This window comes from Octopus bimaculoides, chromosome 4, assembly GCF_001194135.2.
Source record: "Octopus bimaculoides isolate UCB-OBI-ISO-001 chromosome 4, ASM119413v2, whole genome shotgun sequence".
In the NCBI taxonomy this organism is placed as follows: Eukaryota; Metazoa; Mollusca; class Cephalopoda; order Octopoda; family Octopodidae; genus Octopus; species Octopus bimaculoides.
In genome coordinates this window covers 20128299-20142925 of record NC_068984.1, presented here as the reverse complement: position 1 = coordinate 20142925, position 14627 = coordinate 20128299, and the positions used below count along the sequence as shown (strand labels likewise).

The window sequence follows — 14627 nt, the reverse complement described above, 5'->3', positions numbered from 1 at the left end:
GGCTATCACTATTTCAAACTAAAGATTGTTACTTCTTTACAAAATTCTGAAAGAGTTGGCTTATTCCAAGTTTTCTTTGTGAATAAACTGCTGATTTTACACTTCTCACTGCACTGCTTATGTTACATGTAAATAAACATTAGCCACACAATCTGGCATGGATCAGTTATAGTATATAGGCTGAAAAAAAACAAACAACAACAATCTCTTCATGTGATAATACTTTCAATTAGGAAAATTGAAACTTTTTCTTCACAGTCCCACTGAGTCTTATAAAGTTCTTATGGAAGCAAATTATATTTAGAACAGAATGTTGTTTATCTTGTTCTATGCTTTAGCCAGAACTGATATGAATGTATAAATGTATATACATATAAATTACATTGTTGAAAAAAGACCATTTTATAAATATGAAACTAGTTGCAGGATTGTCTGGGTGTAAGTGCATTAAGAAAATAATTGAGGTCTGCTTCTAATAATATGACACTCTACTGCACAGGTTAATGGTTGGTATATTTTTTACTGAAGACCTATATCTAAAATATGCAGACATGTTAGGAATGTAGTGGAGTGGCACACTTAGGTATTTAGACCACTGTTCTACTAACAGTATTTAATTATTCTATTACATAATGATTTCAAGTTCTACCCAAGCTGACTTTCTTTAACATGTCTTTGATTGATATATTTCAGTCCACAAACCTGCTTTCTTTACATATAAATTTGTGACTTTCTGTCAATTGTAGAAGTCCTTAATATTGAGTTCAGAGGCAGCTTTTATCTGTTGATGGTGCATTCAGTGATAGACAAAATGTTTCTCGGTATTTAGTTATGTCTGAATTCCAGTTGGATGGGGGGTGCAACTTTACTGTTCATCTAAGTACCAGTTGTGTACTAGGTTGATGTAATTGTTTCTTCTACCTTGAAAAAACAAAAACAAAACAAAACAAAAAACAAGTGCTCTTATACCCATCATATTTAATCCAGTCCTATATTCAAAATTGCTTTAAATATTACATGTCTTAAAGCACTAAAAAATTCTTTTCCTGAATATGTACTGCTGAAATTGATGTGTGTCTTTTATACTACCAAATGTTACATGCTAGAAATCCTTATTCTTGCCAATTTTTCTCTGAACAAAAACTTTGTTATTTTATTTTCCAGAATGTTCTCCAAACTGATGAACCAGGGTTCCCAATTTGTTATGGAAGGTGTGAAGAACCTTGTTGTGAAAAAACATGTAAGAACATTTCCTTCTCTGTTCTATATACATCTTTTAATTGAAATCCATCTCAAATTATTTATTCTATAAATTGTAACATTTGAACCCAGTCATTCTCAGTTAACTGTCTTAGATATTGCCATGAATATGTAAAGCTGGTCATAAAATAGACATGATTGACTTGATTAGAGTATTGGACAACTAATAAAGAGAGTGACAGTTTATATCCTGTCACTAATGGTGTAATGTGTCCTTGACATAACCAATTTTACTTGCATGTAGATTGCTATTTAGCTCCTGGCCAGCTCTGATTGAGAGCAGACTTACAACAAATGAAAAAAAAAAGGGAGTTCCAATGGTACTAGAGACAGCTGATACTAACTGCCCCTCATCTATGAAATTAATTTTGAACTCAAGACTGACTAAAGCAGCTGAGTTAACTTGAGAAACTCAAAATTAATTTCTCCATGGTTACAATGAAGAGCAACTCTATCAACAGAGTATCCTATGTAACCAGCATTTTACAATAATAATTGTCTCTTTTTTAATTGTTTAAAAATGGAAACTATGCTTTTTCTATCACCCCCATCTTGTAAGTCAGACCTACATCACTCCACATTTGGAATGGTGCTGATGATCCTGGGTTGAAGGAATTAAGATCGAATATTAGTCAGTTGATCCAGTAGATGGGGACCTCATATCTGTCTCAAGGGAGCCAGTGCCCTGTAAAGCTGTTGAGAGGAAGGCCCTGAAGCTGTGTGCATTCTCTGTTAATGACCCCTGAAAATTACTGTTGTCCAGTATGCAGAGTTTTCAATTGATAGCATTTGCATAAGCAAGCTGTTTGTAAGTCTCTGGTAATTAGGGTTAAAAAAAAGAAAAGAGAAATCATGTAATGATAAGAGAAAAAAGAAAAAAAATCCTAGGTGGATTTGAACACAAAATATAGTGATCATCCTTTGCAGAATATCAATATTTTATTATGTGTTCTCCACCAATCCCACTGCAATATCAATAAGACAACATATGGAAATATCAGATGGATATGAATAAATAAGTTTCTATGTGAATACACATTTAACTTTTGTCTTGATGTGAAGAAAGGGGTGGAAAGAAATTCTCTTTTGGTAGATTGGTACATTTTTTCTTTCTTTTACTAATAAATTTGTTTTCTTTGACATAAGAACTCTGATCCCATGGGTAATTGATTCAGCCTCTTATATATTCAACCCTTTGAACAATGGGCATATATTATGATGGTTTATATAAAAGAATGATTTTTGCCACTATTCCCTTCCACCGTTCACAACATTACTTTACTGAAATTATTATATTGTAATCCAATACACTCGCCATAAAGAATATTGCTGCCAGTAAATACAATTTTTGGTTTTCTTGCCGGAAGGAAACTACATAGCAGTTGTTATCTTCTACTTTGCGTAAATCCCCACCCACTTCTTTCACACCCTCATAGAAATACATTCTAATATGTCCAGAGGGTCTTTGGTGGTTGTTGCCATTATTGTTTAACCCCAGGTCAACCCTGATTGAGTAGACCTATGTTCAAAGGCATTCCAACCATAAGCATGCTGTCTTTTTAAGGGGTATCTATAATTACATTATTTAATGTCTTTCCATTTTTCAGATGATAGGTGCAGACATGGCTGTGTGGTAAGATGTTTGTTTCCCAACTCTATGGTCTTGGGTTCAGTCCTATGGCATGGCACCTTAGGCACATGTCTTCTAAAGGCCAACCAAAGCCTTATAAGTGGATTTGGTAGATGGAAATTCAAAGAAACGTATGTGTGTGTGTATTTGTGTGTCTATACATGTGTGTGTGTATTTGTGTGTCTATACATGTGTGTGTGCATTTGTGTGTCTATACATGTGTGTGTATTTGTATGTCTATACATGTGTGTATTTGTGTGTCTATACATGTGTGGGTGTGTATGTATGTATATTTGTGTGTCTATACATATGTGTGTATTTGTGTGTCTGTGTGTGTGTGTGTTAATGTCCCCTTGCCTTAATTTCATGTGATAGTTTAAAACAAATGTCACTGCTATATGAGTGATGTCCTTCATTTCCAATCTTCAGTGAAAATATTACCTTGTTTGGAAACAGGTGAGGGTTGACAGCAGGAAGAGCATCCAGCTGTAGAAAATCTGCCTCAAAATTTCTGTCTCAACCCATGCAAACATGGAAAAGTGAACATTGAATGATGATGATAATAGGGTGTTATTTGGCTGCTGTTTCTTGCAGGGCAGGTGACCATGTAGAGTCTGTATACTCTTTGGTTGTGCATGTGTTTGTTTGTATGTATGTGTGTAAACGGATTATATTGTATTTACTGATATTTATGTGTGTGTTGTTGACATTGAATGTGTATGTGGTAGACTGTGGCTTATCTTTGACATCTACTGTTCTTGGGTGACACATCACCCACCCACATCTATCGGTGGGGTGCGAGTGGGGTGCTTGCTGCCATCATTGTCCCAGAAAGTTGATTGATGGTGCTACTTAGATCTCTCACATCTGTTATTCGGCAGTATCTCCATCATCATCATTGCCAATACCACCACTACCACTACCATTATCAACCACCACCTATTTTCCTTTTATATATATATATATATATATCTTTTATTTACCTTGTGTCAGTCATTACACTATGGCAATGCTGGGGCATTGCATGGAAGAGTTTTTAGTTGAAGGAATTGGACTCTACTTTTTAAGCCCGGTGTTGACTCTGTTAGTCTCTTTTATCAAACTGCTAAGTTACAATGATGCAAACACACCAATACTGGTTGTCAAGCAGTAGTGGGGAACATCAGAAACACACACAGAGAGGCTTCTTTCAGTTTCTGTCTACCAAATCCACTCACACGGTTTCGGTTGGCCCAAGGCTATGTCATGTATTGATCGATGTAATATATCCTTCAGTTGTGACAAGTAGCATAATAAACAATTTCCTAGTGAAAACTAAAACTTATGTCCAGTACATCGGATTGATTTTTTTTGTTTTTTTTAGGCTCTTAATCATGCTTAATGGTAATCGAAAACAAAAGCAAAACCTATTTAGAAGTGCCGGATACATTGTAGTTTACCTGGTCATATTAACATATGAAAATATTGCAGAAATATTTAATGAAATCTGAAATGTAAACTACCAAGATATATGAAAAGTTATCTTTGTTCTTTCAGAATCTTCCAGTGACTCGAATCGTTGATGCTTTGATGGAAATGAAATCTTTACCAGAAATTGAAGATTTTCGATATTTTGATCCCAAGTTATTGCGAGGTGATGGGTAAGTATTTCTATATTGTGCTTAGTCCACATCACTCTGTAAGGAGTGATAGGGCTGGTTTCTCTGGTGTATCCCTCCCTGGACGGGATGCTGGTTCATTGCAGGATTACTCTTTTTTACCAGCCGAGTGGATTGGAGCAACATGAAATGAAATGTTTTGCTCAAGAACACAACGCATCACCTGGTCCAGGAATTGAAACTACAATCTTACTATCACGAGTACTTTATTATACTGAGCCCAAAAGGTTGAAAGGCAAAGTTGACTGCAGCAGGATTAGAATTCAGAACATAAAGAGTCAGAAGACATACCACTAAGCTGGCAGAAACGTTAGCACGCTGGGCGAAATGCTTAGCGGTATTTCATCTTTCTTTATGTTCTGAGTTCAAATTCCACCGAGGTTGACTTTGCCTTTCATCCTTTTGGGGTCGATAAATTAAGTGCCAGTTATGCACTAGGATCGATGTAACTGACTTAATCCCTTTGTCTGTCCTTAATCAGGATGGCACCTGTGCCCAGCATCGCCTTTCTGGCACTTGTGCCCGTGACATGTGTAAGGATTTTCGAGCGAGATCGTTGCCAGTGCCCCTGGACTGGCTCTTGTGCAGGTGGCACATAAGATACACCATTTTGAGTGTGGCCATTGCCAGTACTGCCTGACTGGCCTTCGTGCCAGTGGCACGTAAAAGCACCCACTACACTCTCTGAGTGGTTGGCGTTAGGAAGGGCATCCAGCTGTAGAAACTCTGCCAAATCAGATTGGAGCCTGGTGTAGCCATCTAGTTTCACCAGTCCTCAGTCAAATCGTCCAACCCATGCTAGCATGGAAAGCGGACGTTAAACGATGATGATGATGATGATGTTTATCCCCTCTATGTTTAGTCCCTAAGAAATACTACTGAGCATGTTGTCCCATGCTTTAACAATTCTGCTAGTCCACAAAATAATGTCCTGTAATTAGTTAGTTTGTTGATGTTCAGTTGGAGATGTTTGTCTTCATTGAATGATTAAAGTTAGGTTATACTGGATTGGGTTTTCCATTGTTTTCTTTTGGCCCAGGTGGAAGGATTTAAAGATTGCAATGTAAGTTAGCAAATCTCTTGTTAGTTGGTTGTGTAGCATTTCCGCTGTTATTTTTGGATAGTTACTTTTCCTCAAGGACCTCTACATTCTTTTAGTCCAGTAAGCAGATTTCCTTTCCAAGATGTTAAACACACAAAAAAGATATTTCTTCTTTGATAGGTCATCATTCTATCACTGGCAGTTTTCTTCTGTTGGTGGAACTGAATCCAGCAATGCAAGGCTATGAACCTCTCTACAGTAGTGACTCATTTCACCCTGTGGCACCTATTTGCAGTTAGTTGACCTGAGCCACTCAATGTTATGTGTCTCAGCTATAGGCACAAGCCAGTACCAGCAACATGTTCCGTTTTCTTATCTACAAGCTTACAATGGTGAAATATACTGCTTTGTAGTTCCTGTTCACATCAAGTGATTGAGCCATTGTGTGCTTCATTTTATTTTGTCAGAGGCACAGTACAGCAGAGTGATGGAATAAAATGTTTGAATTCTTAAGTAAGCTGTCATCTTTAACCAGTTGGGGATGTAGCATTATTGCCTTATGAAGTCTTGTCTGATTAACATGCCAGCAGGGAAAATGTGGACATAAAAATGTCAGTGGTGGTGATTTGATGCATTTTGAGATATATTTCATAATTTCAACAAATAAACAAAACTATGTATTCATTAAAGATATACTTCATTCAAGTGTCTACTCTTTGTGAATACCCCAATCTCAATTCTCGTGATATGCACCTATTTGCTACAGCCTAGGACTTTGTCACTTTACAATTACTTCTATGTCAACAACTTGTCAAAGAATGAAGCAATTCAAATTTCACTTGACATTGAAGTCTATCTAGATTATTGTTACAACAAATGATGGATTGTATCTTTGGCAGCTACAAGTTGCTCGTAAAAATGACCAGGAAAGTGGATTTTTACATCATGTTTAAATTTAACATCCTCAAGATGATGTTGGATTAAAAACACTGAAACATATTTTAGTTTTCGTTGCTGTGTGGTATCTAAGAGATTGGAGAAAGCCATTTGGAAGGCCTCCATGATGATGGGAAGATGATTTAGTCAAGCAATTTGGGTCAAGATGAGAAAGAATGGTGCAATCAAGACAGAATTGGAAGTGCATTGTGACCAGCAGTGTATAACAGCATCTGCTATGATTGGTACTGTGAAACTGTGATAAAAGACTTTTTATCTCCAAATATAATTAAAATAAGTCTATAGCATGAAATTGTCATAAGAATCGTCATCATCGTTGTTTAACATCCATTTTCCATACTGGCATGGGTTGGACGGTTTGACTGAGGACTAGCAAGTCAGGAAGCTGTGCCAGACTCCAATCTGATCTGGCAAAGTTTCTACAGCTGGATGCCTTTCCTAACGCCAACCACTCTGAGAGTGTAGTGGGTGCTTTTTATGTGCCACCGGCATTAGTGCCATTCAGGCATTACTGGCATCGATCACGCTTGAATGGTGCTTTTTATGTGCCACCGGCATGGGAGCCAGTCAGGCAGCACTTGCAATGACCCACGTTCGAATGGTGCTTGGTGCAGGTGTGGCTGTGTGGTTGAGAAATGTGCTTCCCAGTTACATGGTTCTGTATTCAGTCCTACTGCACGACACCTTGGGCAGTTATCTTCTATAATAGCCACGGGTCGACCAAAGCCTTGAGTGGATGTGGTAAAGAGGGGAATTGAAAGAGAAATCTGTTGTGTATGCACACACACACACACACACACACACAATGCTTCACCAAAATTACATTTTAATACACACAATATCACAATGCTTCATCAAAACTACATTTTAATACAAACACACACGTGTATATATGTTAGTGTGCATTTATGTTTGTGTCTCCTTATCTTGACAATGTATGATAGTTTCATCTTTATGTTGTTTACTATATGTATTGAACTATTGTTTTTCTTAATATTGCAGTTCTGCTGTTGCCAGAAATAAATCTCCATTCCAAGAGGTAAAACACTTCTCTCTCTCTTTTATATATATATATATATATATATATATATATATAAATTCAGCCATTGAAATTATCAAATTGTCTATCATTTTTCACTGAATATACTCCACTTTTTATATTCTGTTTTCTGTAATATCTTTGTTCTTGTTCTCAGGCCTATGTTTTCATTGTTGGTGGAGGAAATTACATAGAGTACCAAAATCTGCAGGACTATGTCAAAGTAAGTGGATATCTATTGTTACTTAAAAAAAAACAACTTTCAAACTTTGTTCTTTTATTCTGTTCCATTTAATGACAGTTGTTTTTTTCATGGTGGCAAAATTTGGACATGGATAAACAGACATTAGACAACAAAAAATTGAAGCATGATTCGTATGGTTGGATTCAATTCCTGTCACTAACACCTAACTTGTTTTTCAAGTGAAGGATTTTTTTTTACCTCAGAGGAATTTGAAAGTGCAGAGCCAGTGGATGATTTTTGGACAGGAAATGTTATCAAACATCACTGGTTGCAGCCCAGCCACAAATGTTGATGTCACTGCCTGTTGCCATAGCTCAGTGTAGTTTTATAAACATTCACAGAGATATACATACCATGGGGACACACATACACACACGAATATGGGGATAAACAATCTTCACATTTAATCAGTCCATCTTTGAACTTGAAATGTAAGATCTCTTCCCTGAAGATGGAGGCTCATTTCATCCTATGTTAAATGCATCCATACAGCCACGTTTTCTGATGGACTAAATCTACGAACATTACTATGGATTACCAAGCCTCCAGAAACAGGTGTTGGACTTGTAATACTTTTCTCCTATCCCATTAATTTTCTCTGTCATTTGTACTCTGTGTAAGATGATCCTTTTTATATCTATACGTCAACATCATCATTTCACATCCATGTTCCATGCTAGCATGGCTGTGATGGTACTACAAGAGCCAGCCAGGTCATAGCCTGTGCTAGACTTCTGTGTCTGTTATGGCAGGATTTTTACAGCTGGATGCCCTTCTTAACACCAACAACTCAGAAGAGTGGACTTAGTGCTTTTTATGTGGCACAAGCACAGGTGAGATGTGTCTAATTTGCATATCCCCACATTTGCTTCTGTACCTGCTCAACCTGATTCCTCTTATGCCTTTCTTTACCTTGTGGAATATCTCCTGTAAAGACATTGGAGTTTAAGTTTGAATCTTTTGATCACTAAGTGTATTCTATATGGAGAATATCTGGATCTCATCTGTGGACTATATATATATATATATACTGGTTATTTATTGTCTGTTTTCCTTGCTTGCATGGGTTGAATGGTCTGACCAGAACTGATGAGTCACATGACTGTATTGGTCTCCAATATCAGCTTTTGTATGGTTTCTATGGCTGGATGCCTTTCCTAATGTCAACCACTTTACAGTGTATACTGGGTGCTTGTTTTTGTATCACTGGCATTAATGAAGTTGCCAAGTAACTTACAAAGGAAAGGAAAAATCCCCCCTCAACTGAGTAGGGTGGGTGAGTAATGTATTTGAAAGATGGAGAGGTGGCTTTATACCAGTTACTGAAAGGCTAAAGTATGATAGAGGGACAAGCACAGGTCTTTTGCTTAGAAGAGATACATGGCTACTCCAAGTTATATAAGAGTAAGTCCGAATAGATGGGAAGAAGACAGAAATGGCAGTGACAAGTTGCCAGAATAAACACTTAAGGTACATATACACACAATAGGCTTTTTTCAGTTTTCATCTACCAAATTCCCTCACGTGGTTATTGGTCAGTCTGGGTCTTTGGTTTCAGTCCTACTGTGTAGTATCTTTTATTGAAGTCACGTAGTTGAGAAGTCATCTTCTCCAACACACAGCCATGCCTGCAGCTATCAGCTAGAGCTAGTGTTTATATTAACTTTTCAAAAGGATTTAATTATTTTCTTTATTTTCACTTTATCACATTTAAGTTTTATGAATACATAGTCTTGTATTCTTTCTTTTACTCGTTTCATCCTTATAGCAGTGGACTTCTTTTTGGGTTGTGTATATTTAATATATTTCTTTTTGTTTTTAACAGTAGTTAAACTGTAGTTTGAATTTATACTGTTTTGTAATGTGTGGTTTTTTTCCAGTTTTTATCTCTACCAACTGTGTATTGTTCAGTTTGAAAACATAAAGAAATTAGTTATATTTCTCTGACTTGACATTATAATATAGCTTTTATTTTTCTCTCTAGAACTAATTATTATTCTGTATTTAAGTATTACTCAAATGTTTTTCTTTCGTCTAGAATCTGTTTCATTATTTGAGTTTCATTTTTGTCTGTTTATTTTCCTTTTTAATGTTTATTCATCATCTTTGTTATAAATTTTATCTTAAGTAAATATAATGATTGAATTAGAATGTAACTGAATTAACACTTTCGATACCAAACCAGCTCTGGCTCTGTAGTACAAATGTCTTGTTTTCATAAGTTTTGAATTAAAATCTTCCACTAAACCTTAGTCACAATTTATGTTCCTAGCATTAGCTTTACTAAATTCTTTGTTTAAAATTAATTGAAAGAAACACAGAGCATCTCAAAATGAATACTGTAACAAAACGGTTAAAGATTAACTCTGTCTAAACTTATGTGTAGTCTGAGTATCTTACATTTTTCCCTTTTTCCTTGACCCCTAGGTCTTACAAGGCTGGTTACCCAGTTCCTGTTATGTATAAATGACAAAATCACAATATTCTCTCTGAATGGGATGTCAGGGTTCAAGGGCTGCAATTTTGAGGGGAGGGGGAAAATCACTTGTATCGATCTCCTCCCATAGTACTTGACTAGTACCTTTTGTTACCAATCCCAAAGGGATGTAAGGTAAGCTTGGCAGGATTTGAACTCAGAACATAAAGAGTTGGAAGAAATGCTACTAAGCATTTCATGCAATATGCTAATAGTTCAGCCAGCTCGTCACCCTACATTTTATGGTACTACATAAGAATCTAATTGTTTATGATTCATTAGTGATGGAAGTAAAAGATTTCTAGCCAAGAGTGATTTAAAAGAAATGGTTATGAAGGGCATGGAGACGAAGGGTGTAATGTGAAAACGGATAACAAAATTTGTGTTTTAAGTTGATCTTCCAGATTATAAGCTCTCCACGTGTGTTCTTTCGGATGGGGGTCATTTTTAAAACAACAAATCAAAGGGTTTCATAGTTTATTTCAGTTTGAAGGGGGAAACCTAAAGATTTGATTTGTCCATGATAACACAGGTGCGTTAGTGTTGTTGCTGTTTAGCTCCAGGACAGCCCTGGCTGAGTAGACCTCTGATCAAGGGCATTCTAGCCTTCACCATTTTGTATATCTCTGATGTGTCATTAGTATTGGTGTAGTATGATGACTAAGTGGGTGGATAGGATTCACACTTTTCTGTTGGATCATAGTTTTTTTGATTCTGTTGTAGTCATAGGGAAGTGTTCCCTTCATACAATACACTCAACTCTACTTGCCAAGCAAAAAGAAATTATTAATATTATTTAATGTCACCATTTATTACAATTTGCTAAATAACTTTCCTTAAGTTTCTTCTTTAATCATTTAAGTGCTAAGTTACATGCACTTACATACACTTACTATCATTCAGCCAGTCTTCACACTCACACAACCACCTTCACCTCTTTCACATACATACGCAGTCAATCAAACACAAATAGTCATTCTTACTCTCTCATGTCTCACACACAGTATCTTGTCTACTTCTCACTTTCTCTCCCACTGCTCTTTCAAACATGCAATCAAATATTCTCTTTGTTCATCTTCATTCATTTCTGTTTCACTCAATTTTTAATTCTAAACATTCTTTTGCAGTCAAAATCCAGTTCAATCCCTAAACGAATAGTGTATGGTTGCAGTGACATAGTTAGTGCTTCCCAGATGCTAAAACAGGTAAGTAATAGCCAATACTTTTTTTCATCCTCTTCACATCCACGGAATTTGTTGCAGCAAATTTTTCTAGAGTTTGATGCCTTTCCTATCGCCAATTCTCACTTGTTTCCATATAAGATAACATTTTCCCATAACCAGACATGCTTTCATGGAAAATTTGAAACAAACAGTACCACTTGTGTAGCAGTGAACATTCATAACTATAATGTAATGTCAACACAAAGAGACACACTTGCATTCGCACATTCACACACACAACTCAAGTTTCATGCCACTGCAATCTTCAGGCATACATTCGTGTTGTTGTTTAGCCTGAGATCAACTGTGATCAGACAGACATATGGTCAAAGATGTTGCAACTATTACCCCAACCACTTTTCTTTCTTTCAAGCATAGTGATTCTAGGCTACACTATCTATGTGTCCTTTTTCATAAATGGTAGAATGTGATTCAAAAGAGACTTCACTACTATTTCTAACAAGTTGAATGACCAGGTAGAGGCTCCATCATTTGCTGTCTCCATGTACAAGGATTGGTTGTCATTCAGATGAAGCTAGTATAATTTCAAATCCCCCTTCCAGCCATCATTTTTCCCTTGCTTCTCACCCTTGCTCCAGTTCAACAACCTTGAAGCTGAACTGCCTCAGTTTCCTTGTTAGGTGTTAATCTGTGTTGCATTTCTAAGGGATTGGCTTAGTAGACATGTTTCTATTTACTTAGAGCCAGACAGAAAACTAGGTGCTACATCCACCACATGGTTGAGTGTTTGGTGTGAAAGAAAACAGTAACTCAATTTATACAAATCTTTTTCTCTTTCTCTAAAGCCTCCGCAACATTAACAGATGTAAATGCATTTGTTATGAAAAAGAAAATCAAAACTCAAAATCTGAAAATAAAAAGGAAAGAAAATTGAGTTTCACAAAATTGAAAATTAGATTATATTCTGTTTTGGCTGTTTATGATATTGGTGGTTGAAATATGTATAAAAGAAGAAAAAAAAAGTCAAGAAAATAATTTGTATCCAATACAATTAAAAATACATGTTAGATGTAAACTTAGACAGTTGTAAGAAAAAAAAAATGGAGACCTTAGCATTTACTTTTTATTTATAGTTTTAAGTTTCATAAAAGTGGTATTCCTGAAGGTTGGTAGTTTAGTATTCATATTAGGGCACTCCTTGTGAAATAAGTTCTCATCCACATGGTTTTGGGTTCAGTCCCACTGTGTGGCACCTTGGGCAAGTGTCTACTATAACTCTGGGCCATTCAAAGCTTTGTGAGTGAATTTGGTAGACAGTCCTTTTTTTTTTTCAGTTTCTATCATATATTTGTCTTGACATTGTGATGATAATGAACATCATCGTTAAACAAGTGATGTTAATTATGCTACTTCTGTTTCAATTAATTTTTAAAATTAGAAATAATTTAAATAAATTTGTCATTAAGTTGGTGTTGCAAATATAAACACAAAATTTTGATGGAATATTTTAATTTAAATCACTTTGTATCAGAAAGTTTTTATCATAGAGTTAGGGATGATCTCTGGCTGGTCTGTATCAAATGTTAATTCTTTTAATATGAAATCACTGTGAACTACTCTTCATTTTATGATGCAAAACCTCATTTTAAATTGCTGACATTCAAATTAATATAAGGTAGTGAACTGACAAAAGTGTTAGCATGCTGGACAAAATGCTTTGTGAAATTTCCTCAACTTTTGTTCTGAGTTCAAATTTTGCAAGGTCAACCATAATAGATGACTGGCACCTGCGCCAGTGGAACACTAATAGCACTGTCCGAGCATGTTCATTGCCAGAGCAGCTGTCTGGCTTCCGTGCTAGTGGCCCATAAATAGCACCATTTGAGCGTAATCGTTACCAGCGTTGTCTTCTAGCACTTGTGCTGGTGGCACGTTAGAAAATCATTTGAGTGAGGTCGTTGCCAGTGCCGCTGGACTGGCTCCCATGCAGGTGGCACGTAAAAAAAACACCTTTTTGAGCATGGCCGTTGCCAGTACCGTGTGACTGGCCCCCGTGCTGGTGGCAAGTAAAAGCACCCACTACACTCTCGGAGTGGTTGGCGTTAGGAAGGGCATCCAGCTGTAGAAACTCTGCCAAATCAGATTGGAGCCTGATGCAGCCTTCTGGCTTGCCAGTCCTCAGTCAAATTGTCCAACCCATGCTAGCATGGAAAGCGGATGTTAAATGATGATGATGAACTATGCCTTTCATTCCTTTTGGGGTTGATAAAATAAGTACCAGGGTTGATGTAGTTGATTAGCCCTATCCCACCAAAAATTTCAGGCTTTGTGCCACCTAGAATAAAATTCAAACCTTGTATCAAACCCTTATTGTTTATAGGAACCTATCTTCTGTTATGTTTGAATATATCCATCTATAAATGAAAATAAATTTACAATTTCATTAAATAAAATTCTCTATTATTTTAGAAATTATGATCATGAAAATGTTAATTTTTTTTTTTCTTTCTGTTTTTCAGCTGACAGCTTTGGGAAACGAAATATGAAATTACTGGGGCTGTTAAGAAAAACCATATTTCTCAAGATTGGTTATTTTTGATACTCTATCAGCGTCAGGTTCAGTTCGAGCTCTCTGAATACTTTGTAAATCATCACTTGAAGAAACAAACAAAATCCTTTTAAAACATATATATATATATATCTATATATATATACCTGCTTTCATTTTAAGCCGGTCTCACTTCAGGGCCAAGCACCTTCGATTATTGGTCATCATGGGCTGTTACCCCATTTCTCCAAATAAACTTATTAAAATATTTGAATTTCCTTTTCCATTTGTCATTTTAAAACTTATTTAATTTATATCTCTCGGATCTTCTTTTATCTATCTCTTTCTTCCATTGTCTCCTGATTTTGTTTCCATATCAATCTGGAAAAATTATGGCAAGTTTCAGTGAAAATCTTGGTTTACATGACTAAGTTGCATGGTTTCAGGAAACAACAGGTCTTGATCAAAGCCTGAGATCATTGAATATCTATATTTTATATATATATAAAATTCCCAGTTAGTTGTCCATAAATAAAAAAATAAAAAATCCCATCCAAAAATAAAAAGTATTTTTAAGAAATAAAAAAAT

The 14627-nt window shown here is 36.0% G+C and overlaps 1 protein-coding gene across 1 annotated transcript in view; it reads left to right on the top strand.

Annotated features, from left to right (window-relative positions):
* The window catches only part of LOC106881541 (sec1 family domain-containing protein 1), a 107878-nt gene extending 93566 nt beyond the window's left edge, over window positions 1-14312 (top strand). Inside the window, exons 19-24 of the mRNA XM_014931969.2 lie at window positions 1165-1240; window positions 4427-4530; window positions 7550-7586; window positions 7744-7809; window positions 11434-11511; window positions 14010-14312. Coding sequence (XP_014787455.1) covers window positions 1165-1240; window positions 4427-4530; window positions 7550-7586; window positions 7744-7809; window positions 11434-11511; window positions 14010-14036 — 388 coding nt within the window. The 3' untranslated portion in view covers window positions 14037-14312. The remainder of the gene's footprint in view (window positions 1-1164; window positions 1241-4426; window positions 4531-7549; window positions 7587-7743; window positions 7810-11433; window positions 11512-14009) is intronic.
* Window positions 14313-14627: the final 315 nt, after the last annotated feature.